Genomic DNA, 15,161 nt, shown 5'->3' on the forward strand with positions numbered 1-15,161 from the left:
CTGCCTGTTCCTGAGGTATGGTGACCCCTATGGTTAACCATGACATACCGTCTGTGTCCACTGAGAGAGAGGAAACCCATGGTCCTCTGGCATTTTGTGACCTTACTTAATATTTGTGCTGTAATGGATTCCACCAGGGGAAGCCACAGGTGAGGATCTAACGGAGCTGAGAGTAGCCATTGTTATCCTATTGTTTAAGGAAGGTCACAGTGATATGTATAGTAATTGCAGGCCTGTGAGCCTCACACTGGTTGTAGAGAAACGATGGGAAAAGATTCTCAGAGACAATATCTGTCGGCATTTAGAAGCAAATGGACTTCTGAGGGATAGACTCAATTTATTTATGTGGGGAAGGTCACACTTCACGAACTTGATCGATATTTTTTAGGGGGTGAGAAAGATAATAGACAAGGGAATAAAAGTTGATGCTGTCGACATGGACTTCAGTAAAAGCTTTGATAAGGTCCCTCAAGGCAGATTGGTACAAAAGGTAAAGTCACACTGTCTCAGGGGTGAACTGGCAAGATAGAAACAGACCTTGCTTCGTTGTAGAAGAACGAGGGTTTTTGTGGATTATTCACAATTTATTTCAAAATGGTGGGTTCTGACAAGTGGAATTCCACAGGATTCAGTGGTTTGACATCTGTCGCTTGTGATCTACATAAGTGATTTGGAGGAAAACATGGCTGGGCAAATTCGTAAGTTTATGGACGACAAGGATTGGTGGTTTTGTGGACAGTGAGGATGACCTTCGGAGGAGATAGCAGGATATAAATGAGTCACTGCATGGGCAGAAAAATGGCAGGTGGAGTTGAGCTCGATCGGAGGAAAAATGTTTATGCTTTGGAGAGGGTTCAATCATAATTTACGTGAATGTTGCCTGATTTTTAGATTAGATTAGATTGCATTATGGATGGAAGGTATTATTAGGAAAGTTTGAGGCACTTGATTCTGTTTTGGTCAGAGAGAAGAAGGTTGAGAGGTGACTTAATTGAGGCATAAGAGATAATCAGAGAGATAGACAGGGTGGAGACTGACAGCCTTTATTCCTCAAATGGCGAGCACGACCGGACATCTTTAAATTGTGGAGCTATAGACATAGGACGAATGTGAGAGGTAGTTTTTTTATTCCTGAGAGAGTAGAAAGGCTGTGGAACGCACTACTTGCAACAGCAACTGACCCGCCAGGGTTAAGGGCATTTAAATGGTCATTTGGAAAACGTACGGATGAATTTGTTATTGTGTAATGGAGATGTGATTTACTTTTGTTCTGGAGGTCGGCGCAACGAGGGCCGAAGGGTCCGTGCTGTGTTGCAATTTTCTATGTGTTATGTTCATTATCACGGAGACTGGGTTTGCTTTTTGGGGTGACCTGTCAGATAATAGGACATGAATGGCATGGATCGAATAGTGAGTAGGAGACCTTTTTCCCAGGGTGGAGGAGTCAGTACTAAGGGAAACATGCGTAGTGGGCGTGCATTTTAAAAGAGGCAAACATTTCACACAAAGTGATGAGTGCCGAGAGCGCTCTCTGAAAGAGTTGGTGGAAGCAGACACAATGGCAGTATTCAAGACGTACCTGGTCGAAAACAAGAATTGGATCGGAGGTTGAGGGTCATGGTTCCTCTAAGTGAAGACAATTCATTGGTGACGGGCAATATGTGTCAAGACAGGCTTGTCCGGCCGATAGGCCTGTTGTTGTGCGATAACAGTCGTTACTCTTTGTTCTATTTTAGGCATCATATTTCCTAACTTGCATAAATCTTCCAAATTTCTATTCTTCTCCTTTTTGTGAATTGCCCTATTTGCAGATTTCCATCAGCGAAAACAATTCCTGAACCGCAATGAAATTGCCACTATTGTACCCATTATCACTGCAGTAATTATATTTAAAACGTTCAGATCTAATCAGTCAGATCCGAGTGAATGTCAGACTTTAAACTCATTTGCTTTCTGAGTAATTGTTCCTTCAGTGATCAAGGTAATTCCCTCCCTTTACTTCTTGATTCTGAATCTTTTTGTTTTGTTGTTTTTAACATGAACCTGGATATTTGTTCAAACTCCCTGCTATTTTTGTCTTTTCCATTATTCATGGGCAAATCTCACCATCGAAATAATCAATATTTCAGCTAGCTTCTTCCTTTAAATAAGGATTAACTTCCTTGCTTTCACTTTCTTTTTTTATTTGTCATTAACATTCATATTCTTGTTCTCTTCTTCAATATTTGTCATTTGTCAGTTCCTATTTTTTAATCTCCTAATCGATGTTTGCACAGACGATGATTAATTTCTTTCGACGAGACGTGAATTTGATATTTAGCCATAAGTGGTACATTCTTCTCTTACAATCTACACCATTGAATAGTTCCTTGATAAGAATACCTAAATATTACCTTAACTGTATCCCACTGTTTATCCAGTCTCTTACCTCACCTTTTTTTTCCATCTCCCACTGCGGTAAACGCTGACATCACCTTCTTGTGCTTGATCTTCTTTCAGTTTCAGGCACTAGCTTGATATCCAAGATATTCTATTTTACATTGCATATGAAATTCCGGAAAGCTGTAACCACTTTTGTTGAAGGAATCATTTACTGGATTATTATTGATGATCCTGTCTCGTTTCATGCATACCAGGACGAAAATAACTTGTTCTCCAGTTGATCCTACAACGTATTCTTCGAAAAACTCTTATAATTACACCCCATGAATTCAACCACAAGGTTGTATGTGTCAATTTGATTCATCCAATCAACATGAAATTTAAAATTGTAATGACTTCTTCGATACCTTTCTTACAAAATCCCACTATTCCTTGGTTTGTGCTCTCCATCTACGCTCTTAAGAAACGCAGGAATAAGACCCAACAGAGACTTATTTTCCTTTCTCATCACCACACACAGTCATCCAGAAAACCATTTCTAACTATTTCACTGATATCCGATGGTTTTAAACATGAAACAATGCAGCAAATATACTAGCCCTTCAGACCACCATGGTTGCGCCGACCATGATGCATTTCTAATTTAATCTCATCTGATTTCACATGTTCTGTGACCCTCCATATCCTGCCTGTTCATGTGTCTGTCCCTATTTCTCTTAACTTCGACATTGCATCTACTTCGAGCACCTCAACTGGCAGCATTTTCCAGGCATGTGCCAGCCTCTGTGTAAAAAAAAACACAAATGCTTGCCTCTCGTTTCAACTTTCCCTTTTCACATTGAAGCTTATCAAACGAGCTGGCCAAATTCCCTCTGCCTTGTTCGTTTACTTCTTAAACATGAAGGATTCTTGAATACTCAGTTGAATGATCCCTTCCGTGACCATTTTGGAACCACTCGTCTGAAACAACTTTCATGTCATACACATTGTTTTGTGACTTTATACATCAACATTTTAAAAATGCTGCACACATTCAATTTCGGAATTCTATCATTAATTCTATCTTTTTACTGAGGACATACGAGTTTTTTCAGTTTGATTTTTTTTCCTGTATCTTTCCATTTTGATTGCATTGGTTCAATTTCTTCCTTCCCTTTCAACTCGCGATTTACATGTCGTCTTCAGATTTTTTTTTTGCATTGTCTAAAGTGACAGAAGATAACGATATAAAACATGTCCACCTGTTCTTTATTTCCTGCTGCTGATCCGACAGTCATACCTTCTGAGGACTCATTGCTCAATGTAAGGTTGAATGCAATGTAATCATTACGACATGAGCTGTTGACTGATTAAACCTGTGGACCGTGAGTCAAATAATTTTCATCACAAGAAGGCAATTTATGAAAAAGTATGATTTCATTTTACCGTGTTCTTTCCAATAATTGGTTTTAAATTTAAAACGTCATTAAGTTGATCAATCTAGTTCTGGAAGATTCCAATCCACTGACGATGCCTCATGAAGGTGAATTACATTAAACTTTCAGCATTGGATGAATTGTTGGAATTTTATTGTTTGTATTATTTGTACAATTTATTTTGTTCCTTCTCAGAATAAGGAAACAGCTAACTTGAAAATTACCCACTCCCTGTCTAAGGCCCACTGGTTTTGCCTATTAGGTTGTCCATCATGAACTTCTGGCTCTTTCTGGGCAGTGTGGCGGTATCTATTCTGGCTGCAGCCTCAACAGGCACATTTGATTCGAAATTGGATGAAGACTGGAAAAATTGGAAATCACAACATGGGAACCAGTACACCAAGGTAAAAGGAGAGTCTGTAATGTTAAGCTCACTCAGAATAGGAATGGTCTGCACACAATTGGCAGAGATTGAGAATATGTAGCTACAGCAAATGAGAGGTATCTGTTGAGTGAAGTGACATTAAGAAAATACTGATCTTGAAATTCAATGGGTATTCTCCAAGTTTCAAACTTCATTAGACCAAACACAAAGTGAATCAGTAGCGAATTGGTGTATCTTAATTTACTAGGATCCCGCTGCAGTCCTGTTGGATTTACTACAAAGACCAAAAACCTGCCTCGAGAAGATTAAGATCCATTCATGGTGTTGAAGAGGCAATTGTAAGTGGGCAACTTGGAGACAGAGGGATGGGGAAGCCGTCTGATCATCCCAAGCGGCCCATTCAATGAAGCGTCTCTTTGCCGACACTGCCTTTACTATGCTGGCAGCTTAAGGCAGGTCTCTCACACAACAGGTTAAGAAGGTATATACATGCACAGTAATTGCCCATGTATTGACCTCGGTGTTTTTGCAAGTACGTGGCTTATTGAATTCCCCGCCTGCCACTGGCGTAATCTTACTTCAGACTGGGACAGGTGGTAGTACAGAGAACGTATCTATTGTCAACGTCATTCATGACGGTCGATTAAACCATCCTCTTGTTCAGCTATTTTATTCTTAATTCACTTTCAGCATGAATCTCTCAGACTGGCAGCTCGACAGGCTTTGCTACGGGTGCGTTATTTTGAGTGGGGTGAGGGGAACCTGATTAATAATTTTCAGATCTGGGTGGGAGGATGGACCCTGACAGCAAAATGTTATTTCAGGTTTCACAAGCGGATTTTTAATGCTTCTGTATAATTTTATAAATGAAAGATGCTGCAGCCTGATTATATTAATCTCTTTATTCAGGATGAGGAGAGCTACAGGAGAATGATATGGGAGGACAATATAAGATACTTCGAACAACACAACATCGAACACTCATTGGGAAAACGCACATCTAAAGTGGGAATGAACAAATTTGCAGCTCTGGTGTGTATAGGATGTATCGCCTGAGATCTATTTGATGCTGGTCATTGTGAAATTGTGAAGCTATATAATTGTGAAGTTATATTCAGCTACAGGAGCAGCACTTGGACATTTGGTCCTCCAAGCTGACTCACTCATTCAGTACACTCAATGAAGGATATCACTTTACTCCAAATTGTTGATTCCTTCCTTCTCATTCTAGGTTTCCATAACCCGTAACTCCTCTGGAAATCATAAACATCTCTCTCAAGTTTGTATGTATTCAATGACTCAAGTCTCCATTTCTCTCTGCGGAAGAGAACTCTAATGACTAACAATCCCCTGATTCGATAATTTCTGCTCACTTGCACGATCAGATTCTGTACAACTAAATTGCATTAAACAACACTGGCTGGCTTGAGCTCCCTCTATGGACCGCAGTCACACTATGGATACACCTCTATGTTGTTGAGTCTTCACAGACGGTGTCCATTATGACGTCTGGAAGCAGGAGTTGCATTCTGTACTGTGGAAGCTGCTCCCTTCGGCAACAATATTCGTTTTGAGTCTGCTGCATCTCTGGCTCCGCCCTATCTGTCGCTGACTGAACTTTATCCCACAGCAGTTAAACTAGCCTGCATTCCAAACAAATTGAAGTACATGATCCTGCTCTCTGTATTATTGCTCCTCAGGACAGTTGGTCATTTCCCCTATTCTTGGCATCTCAAAAAAAATGTGACTAATGACATCAGCATTACACCAGCATTCCATGAATTGAAAATAAATTAATTGAATTGAATTGGATTGAATTGAACTGAGCTGAACTGAGCTGAACTGAACTGAACTGAATTGAATTGAAGCGAATTGAAATTAATGTGACGTGTACTGAGGCACAGTGAAAAGTTTTGTCTTGCGAACAATACAGGCAGATCACAGAGTTAAGTCGCATAGATAAGTAAATAATAGCGACAATGTCTACGCCAGGCCTTGGTTCTGTACTCACCTTTCCCATCAAGAAAATCATCGTCTCACCATTAGCCCTGTCAATCCCCCTCGAGTCTTATTTGTTTCAGTATGATCAGCACTCATTCTCCTCAACTTTATTGTGGAGTGGGCCCAGTCTGTCAAAATGTTTCTCTTGTGATAACCCTCTTCTTCGTAGGAATAGTTCTGATTAACCTGCTTCATATTTCCTTCCAAATATTCCTCCGTAACGAGTGAAATCAATGCTCATCACAGTGCCTTCTGTGTTTGTCCAATCGCAACAAGACTTCCCCACTTTGATTCTGTCTTTGCTCTGCATTAAAGACAAATATTTGTTTTGCCTCTTTAATAACTTGCTGGATCTATGTGCACACAAATGTTAATAAGTGAACAAAGAGCCAAAACGTTGTTTTACCACAGGAAAGCCGATATATTGTGTGCACTTGGAATTTTAAAATACATGTCCTGCAGTGCCACATCAGCTGTTGCTAAACAAAATAACAGCTTATGGTTTACTGCGTAACATATTGGCATTGGTAGAGGATTTGTTCGCTAAAAAAGAAACAGAGAATGGGATGGTAGAAAGTGAAGACAGAAATAATCCTATTTTTCTTCTGGGATGGAGGGGAACAACTGCACCAAAGATTGTCTAGCGAGTAAAGACTAATCAGGTTGGGACTTTACTGAATGGGGTTTATAAGAATGATAGGTGATCCCTTTGAAATTTATATGTTCTCACTGGGTTTGACAGGGTGAGTGCATCGATGATGATAACGCGAATAAGAGAGGCTCGGAATTGACATCATCGAATCACAATAACAGCGTTTTGAATCGAGGTGTGGAGGAATGCCTTCTCCCTGAGGCCTGAATGTCTTTGCAGGAAGATAGGATAGTGAAGAAAGCGTTTTTTTATGGTCCCCTGTATTTGTCATGTTATTGAATACAGGTGTTGGGATGTCATGTTGCTGTTGTAGAGGACATTGGTTAGGCCACTGTTGGCATATTGCGTGCAAGTCTGGTCTCAATCCACTCGGAAAGATGTTGTGAAACTTGAAAGGGTTCAGAAAAGATTTATAAGTATTTTGGCAGTACTGAGGAATTGAGCAATAGGAAGAGGCTGAACAAGTTGAGGTTGTGTTCTCTGCAGCGTAAGAGGGTAAGGAGTGACCTTATGCAGGTTTACAAAATTATGAGGTGCATGCATAGGATAATTAGACAAAGTATTTCTTTTCCCTGGGATCGGGAATCCAGAACTAGAGGGCATAGGTTAAGGGTGAGAGGGAAATGACAAAAAAGAGACCTAAGGGGCAACGTTTTCACAAAGTGGGTGGTACATGAATGGATCAAACTTCCAGACCATATGGTGGAGGCTGGCACAATTGCAACATTTGAAGGGCATTTGCAATGTGTATATGAATAGGAAGGGTTTGGAGTGATACGGGTTGGGTGCTGGCAGGTGTGACGAGTTTGGGTTGGGATATCTGGTCAGCATGGACAGGTTGGACCGAAGGGTCTGTTTCCATACTGTACATCTCTATGACACTAGGCCTCTCTGTATGCCTAATCTGAGAGAGATTCTTAAGCGGTAGGGGAATCAAGTGTTACAATGAAAATGAAGGAACTGGAACATGGGCAATTTTCAGTCAATCATAATGGAGCAAGGTGGAGGGGGCCACCAGTCTACTCATGTTGCTACTTCCTATGTTCTTATGGGTGAGGAAACAATTGCGCAAACTGAGTAAGACAGCTAAAATGCCTGTCAACGACATTGAGAGGAGTCCTTAGCTAAGGATAAACACCCCGGTGGGTGGTGACACCAATGAACATGCAGTACAGGTGGATAGCCTGGAAAATGGAATGGAATCTTTGCAGATAGCAGGGTGTGAGGAGACGTAGTTCAACGTAACTGTGGGAGACAGTAGATGGTCTAGCCCTTAAATGGAAACATTAAAATCAAGAAAGGAAAGGAAGATTTTCAGAGATTCCAGGTGAAGTTGGGACAAGGGTTGAAATTCGAAGTAAAATTGATTACTATTTCTAATTCTGGGTGAGAGTAGGAAGCAACAATCAATGGATCAGAGACAGAACTTTGACAGAGGTCAGAGTAGGACTGGAACAAGGCGTGCTCCATATCGCCTGCAAAAAGGCAGCCGCAACTCGGACTTTTGCATGGACCAAGGGCCCAGGTTATTACTCAGAGGATGGGACATATTCAATCCCCTTTCAAACCGACATGTACCCCTCCCTCCCCATCAAAAAGAGACACCAGATGATTCAATACCAGTCTGCAATCTCAGTTTGATATGCAGACAGCCACAGTTCCGGATGATAAGTTATGTGATGATGGATAGCATCAAATCTGGTCCTTTTCTAACCATTCCAATCCAGTATCTTCATGAAAATGAACAATCTGAGTTTCGCATCTAAATCTAATGGTCCAAGGGGCATGAGGCCAACTCAAGACCAACGTCTTATCCAGAAATCAGGTCAGGCCGGTGATGAAATTTGAAATCCTCCTGATTGGGAAGGTTCATCTCAAACACCAATAAATCCCACCAATCTGAAGTGACTTAACCTATCCTTCCATGATGAAATTGACCTGTCAGGTTTTAATGATCAGAGAAGACTGATTCTTGCAAAATGAAACACATTATAAAGCCCCTGCCATTTTGGTAATTGAACGATCGAGCACAGATATTTGAGCTGCTCGAGGATTTTCACACAGCTTTATATTGGATTGGGACGAAATGGATGGCCACTTATTTGCCTGCTACTCATTTATTCAGTCAAAGATTAAACACGAGTAGCGAGTGCCCTCATTGCTTTCCCCGCACTTAATGCTAAAGTCAGTGAATATGTAGAATGTAGCTCTCTTACGTTATTGACACTTCTCCTACATAATCACCACTAAAAGTCAATCATTTCACCAATGTGTTTGAATTTTCAGACCAATGAAGAGTTCAATAAGCTCATGAATGGACCTCTCCGAATCGAAGCTGTCAACATGACTGAAATTGAAACTGATAAAAGAGATGAAAGTAGTGAATCTGAAGAAAGTCACATTGAATTGAGAACTGCAACTGTTGACTGGCGGAGAGAAGGATTAGTTACTCCAGTGAAAAACCAGGTAAAAATCAGAAAAAGCTCTCAAGTTTATTAAGTGCAGACATTAACTTCTCAACAGGATTGGACGTTGTTATCAGCTTGTAGGAATTGTTAGGAAAGGCTACGTTTCGGTAGATCATTTTTAATCTAAATTGCTTCTCCTGCTTTCTTGTTGCATTTGTTTCCTGGTATTGGTATGGTCAGGCAAGGGAGCATGGTATATGTATCAATTGTAATGTTCGTGCTTTTACTCATAATATCTAGAGAATTTTTACTTCAAAATCAAATTCAATGGTTAGATTAAATTGTAAAATTGAAGTCTACAGGTACAATTCCGATGTAAGAAATATAAGCTCAGATGTAAATTGGCACAACTCAACAATGGTAATGTTGCAGGCTGCAGTGCCAAGCTTCCTTGTGATACCATGTCCAGTCTTATTCAAAGAATATTCGATCATATGCTCGATACCGCAACTTTTAAAACCACATTCACAGTTCACTTCTGTTGGGCCTTGTAGCTCTCTCAATCATTCTTTCAAACTGGGCAAGGCTGATCGACAGGAGAGCAGAGCCTGCTGGTAAGTATATGAAGTATTGTGTACAAATGGGAGTTGTAAAAGATCGTATTATACTGTAATTCACTAAATGTCAGTTGCATTGAATGTTTGGGAGGGATACCGCCACGAGGCTCAGTGAGATTTCTCACTACCGTTATCATTAGCTATGTCAATGCAGCTATAACATCCCGCATATCCGCTCCGAGTCTAATCTTCCCACACATTCTTCCCGGAACAATTCAATAGATTCCTGATTAGCGCCCGATATCCTGGGAGCTGGGCCATTCTGAAAAAGCTGCTGTGAACCCACATGAGCACGAGCATGGTAACCTTGCCCTGCTCAGATAGGAATGCTTTCGAACATGCCAGAGAATGGTACAGAAAAACAACCAACATTGCCATAAAAATGCTATGTGTCAGAATCGCTGTGACCACTCACCTTCCCCCTCCGACACACTCTATCCCAGCCCCAGCACCCCCTCCGACCCAGATTCATGCTGTCACTGACGTCTTCCTCATCTTCAAAACCAACATCACATCGGCTTTGCCACTTCACTACCTCGGAATACCTCCCGCATGTACCAACACCAACAGCCATGCAAAACTTAAATCTCTCACTCAATCCTTCCCTTTCTGGCATTCCAGGAGATGAGAGAACACTGGAGGGCAGAAAGCTCTTCGATTGGTGGAGAGGTGTCTGACACCAGATTCCTCAACCTGTGAGGAGTGATTCCTGTTTCTCACAAGAAAACATGATACACTCACATTCCACTGAGCGAGTAAATACCACTCATCACTCCTTTGTTAGCGCTCTGTCAGTCTCATTAATTCTTCAGTGTCTCTTTGCATTGGTCCCTGAAACTTCTGTCTCTCGTGTTCTGTCGGTTCCGTCAGCATCTACTCTCGCTCCGCAGGGAAAGAAGACACCTCCTCGTTCTCTGAGCATGAAAGTATTGCGGCCTCAGAGGAAATATCAGTAAGGCTGCGTCCAGCACACACCCTCAGCTCCCTGGGAATGTGAGCTGTTGAGGGTGTGGGAGCACAGTTTGGTAAGCCCCTCACTGTGTCATTTCCCACAGCACTCGGAGGGCTGCCAGCGACCCGGAACGGGCAGAAGAGACCGTGGTGACGGCAAACATCGACATTTACCAGGGAACAGCAGATGCAGCAGACAGAGATGTACACTTGAAAGACGACAGGGATGCAGATACACTGTAGTAACCCAGATATCCCAATCAATGAATCATCTAACCTCCAAGGACAGTTTGGCAGTTGCCATGGAGAAGCAGACCCAGCACCCGTACAGTCTGCTGGCTATGGCCACAAAGCTGTACCCCATCGCCCACTGCTCCACAGGCCTGTAGTCGAGGTGCCACTTTCTAATCACAAGTAATAGGGACAGTGCCCTGCTGGAGGAGGAAGCACACACAGGTCTCTCCGAAGACCCAGACTCAAGATATCATAGAAGTGGCTGAGTCTCCACCTGCAAACTGCTGCCCAGTTCTTCTCAGCATTGCCAGAGCTCCCTCACCCCCGCCAGACAGAAATGCTGCGAGGCTGACTGAACAAACCACTGCAGGGCTAACAGGCAGCAACAAGGAGTCCGATCCTTCCTGCTCAACCCAGTAACCTGTATTCATTAAATCTGAGACAATGAAGGAAAGGGAGGTTTCGTGGCAAGCGTGACAAACCTCGTACGTTATTTGATCCTTTTCGATAAGTGGTATCAGCTTGACCTTCCACTTGGCTGTTTCTCTCTCGGTGGAGAGAAGGCTTAATATAACTGCAGCACCATGATGCCGAATGACATGGTTACATCGGATCAATGTGTGTACTGAGAGCCTGGTGTCGCATGTTGAAGGTAGAGGAACAAGGTTTGCAGAGGTAAGGATGTGCTGCTAACACCGTCACACCTCATCCAACAACTTTATGGAATCCCTTCCCATCCAAGATTCATTTTATTCACCATTGCATCTAGTGTTATCACCCATCCTCGCTCACAACTGCAATCTCCCAGACTTCTCAACGCACAGCCCTCAGAAGTGAAGAATTTCAAACTCTTCTTCCTGTGACAACAGTTCCCAATCCCCGAACTGGTAACTGGTCACTTTGGAGTTGAAACCAAGTCTCTGGATTGCATACGCAAAGACAACTCCCCCCGCACCCCCCCGCCCCCCGCACCCCCGCCCCCGCACCAGACTATGGTCGATCCCTGGACTGTGGACAAACAAATGCCAGATGCCAAAGTTCATGGGCAAGGCCCACACAACAGGAGCCTGTGCATCTTGCCCTGAGATGCTATTTGGTCTGATCGAACACCATGGTCGTTTGTAACAAATCGGAAACAGCGTTCATCCTGTCCCTCTCTGAGAGCCATGCCATGTTCCCTAGATAGCCAATGCATTTTGTGAATTTGTCAAGAGGGGAAATTGAATAATGGGACAAGTTTTGCTAGTAAGGATACTTTACATCATCAAATAATCCTCTTACATGTCAATGCTTCAAGTTGTTAGTCACTGCTGTAGAAATCAGATCAGTCCTCTTGGGAATAACCCTAAGGACGCTGCTTGGCCTAAACACTGTCCCCGCCAGGAACTCAGCTCCAGTGTGGACCAGCTAGCGGGAAATTCTCCGACATCTTCAAACTCTCTCTTCTACAAGCTGAAGTCACAACCTGCTTCAAGAAGACCACCATCATCTTCGTAAGTGAGGAAACAAAACTCATGCATTGTTCCTTAATGACGACCGACCAGTGGCCTGAGCACAATAATCATGAAGTGCTTCGAGAAGCTGGTGAGGGTCCACATCAACTCCATTCTCCCAGCCTGCCTCGGTCACTTAAAATTTGCCTTTTAAAGTAACAGGTCCACAGTGGGTGAAATATCTCTCGCCCTGCACCCCTTGAACATCTGGAAAAGGACACTTTTGTCAGACTCCTGCTCATTGACTACCCCTCTGCCTTCAACACTCTTATCCTCTCTACATTGAACTCAAAACCCTGTGACATTGGTCATGATTTTATCCTCTTCAACTGGATCCGCAGCTGTCTGACCCACAGATACCAGTCATTGAAGATAGGCATCTGCCCCTTCTCCCGAATAACCTTCACCACTTGCGTCCCCCAAATAATGAGTGCTCAACCAGTTACTGTACTCCCTTTACACCCACGAATCCCGAACGAACACCATCTATACATTCACTGACGACAGCACTGTAACAGGAGGGAAATTTGACAACGATTAATGAAAAGACAGAAGGGAGATAGAGAGATCCTTGACGTGGTGCAATGAGAATAGCGTTTCTCTCTCTCAATTTTGGTAAAATGTAATAGCACATAATTGACTTCAGAAGGAAAGGAGAACAACACGCTTCCATCTCCATCAATGGGAATAAGGTTGAGAGAATGGAAAATGTCAAATTTCCTAGACTGACCATAATGGACAATCTTTCCGGGAAATACCATATGTTTGTGCCGTTGGAAAATATACAACAACGCCACTTCTTCCTCAGAGAGCTCAGGAATTTTGGCATGTGCATAAGGACCCTCACTAACTTCGACAGTTGCACCTTTGAGCGCATACTGTCTGGGTCCGGAAGGCCATGTATGGCAATTGCGAAGCTCTGGATCATAACAAACTACTAAAGGTTGTGTGCGCAGCCCAGGCCATTATGGAATCGAATACTCTATTAATGAACTCCACTTACACATCTCGCTGCCACGAAATTGCAGGCAACATCACCAAGGACCTAACTCACCCCGGTAATGTACTCCTTACATGCATTCCGTCAGGTAGAAGACACTGAAGCTTGAACACATCCACCAGCAGGTGCAGGAACAGCTTTTCCCCAGCTGTTATTGGACGGTTATGAGACTCTCTTGTTCAAATCATACTGATCTTGCTGACATTGAATTTGCCTTGTGCGCACTCTCTGCAATGTACCATTTTCCAAGTCTTTTTTGATCTCTTCATCCTCGTATACTTCATCCTCGCATCCTCGTGCCTATATTGCTCATAAACAAAGGGTTTCACTGTTGTTCGCGACACGTGACAATGCATAAATCGAATCAAATCCGAACCTAGGCACACCGATATTCACAGATTCTGTGTAATTCTGAGAAACTTGAACAAACATTTAGACTAAGAACATTAGTGTGAGACTGTGTTCCATATCAATGTAGATGCAAACTGGATATCGTTTTTAGATCAATATGATTTAATGTGGTTATGTTTCTGTCAACACTAGGGTCAATGTCATTCTGACTGGGCTTTCAGTGCAACTGGTGCCATAGAAGGACAGTGGGCAAAAAGGCATGGAAAACTGGTTTCTCTCAGTGAACAGAATCTGATTGATTGTAGTAAAGGACCTATTGGATGCATTGGTTCAACCGCATTGGACGCCTTTGTTCTGGTGATTCAACTTCAAGGCATCAACTCTGCTGAAACTTACCCTTACATAGGAAAGGTAAATCCCCAAGACTTCTAGTAAGGTTGTGGTGGAGTCGGGATTCATTCTCATTTCGTTTTATTTTATTTCTTCTCTCCTGTCTGCGTTCGCTTGTAAATTTTCTTGGGTTTTTAATTTAATTACCTCTTGGTGAAGAGCAGCGAAATCTGTGAGTGTGTCGAGCAGAATGGACTCACAACGGAGATAGCCGAGAGAGTTTTGGTTCCTGATGGCTCCTGTCCTGACGCTAATTCATGGCTGCTCAGGCGGTGATGAGTCTACGTCCCTGGTAGTGTCCATATTCAGTACAGTTTCGTGCAGGCAACAGATGAGCTCTGTTTTTGTTCATGATAATATCTGTATGTATCATAGATTCACAAAATTAGCTGTGGAGGTGAGTCCAGGATTTTGGCAGCATGAGCATCCAGCACAGATTCATGGAGGTAGGGTGCAAGTGGGTCAGTTTTCTGTCAGTGTCTGTATCCAGCAGAGGTTCATGGAGGCAAAGCGGAGGTGAGTTTTGTTTCCTATCAGTATATGTATCCAGCTCTGATTCAAGGAGGCAGATTCGTGGGCGGCACGGTGGCACAGTGGTTAGCACTGCTGCCTCACTGCTGCCAGAGACCCGGGTTCAATTCCCGCCTCAGGCGACTGACTGTGTGGAGTTTGCACGTTCTCCCCGTGTCTGCGTGGGTTTCCTCCGGATGCTCCGGTTTCCTCCCACAGTCCAAAGATGTGCAGGGTCAGGTGAATTGGCCATGCTAAATTGCCCGTAGTGTTAGGTAAGGGGTAAATGTAGGGTTATGGGTGGGTTTCGCTTCGGCGGGTCGGTGTGGACTTGTTGGGCCGAAGGGCCTGTTTCCACACTGTAATCTAATC

At 42.9% G+C, this 15,161-nt stretch overlaps 1 protein-coding gene across 2 annotated transcripts in view; it reads left to right on the forward strand.

The window, feature by feature from the left end:
- Positions 1-3,997: 3,997 nt before the first annotated feature.
- LOC148134788 (procathepsin L-like) overlaps positions 3,998-15,161 on the forward strand; it is a 29,941-nt gene continuing 18,777 nt past the window's right edge. Inside the window, exons 1-4 of one of the 2 annotated variants that reach the window (XM_087985417.1) lie at positions 3,998-4,201; positions 5,092-5,214; positions 9,122-9,301; positions 14,082-14,300. In XM_087985417.1, coding sequence (XP_087841543.1) covers positions 4,070-4,201; positions 5,092-5,214; positions 9,122-9,301; positions 14,082-14,300 — 654 coding nt within the window. In that variant the 5' untranslated portion in view covers positions 3,998-4,069. The remainder of the gene's footprint in view (positions 4,202-5,091; positions 5,215-9,121; positions 9,302-14,081; positions 14,301-15,161) is intronic. The other variant, XR_015755667.1, reaches the window with a different exon arrangement.

This window comes from Chiloscyllium plagiosum, unplaced genomic scaffold, assembly GCF_037043375.1.
Source record: "Chiloscyllium plagiosum isolate Xiang-an unplaced genomic scaffold, Cpla_swu_hap1 HiC_scaffold_52, whole genome shotgun sequence".
NCBI lineage: Eukaryota > Metazoa > Chordata > Chondrichthyes > Orectolobiformes > Hemiscylliidae > Chiloscyllium > Chiloscyllium plagiosum.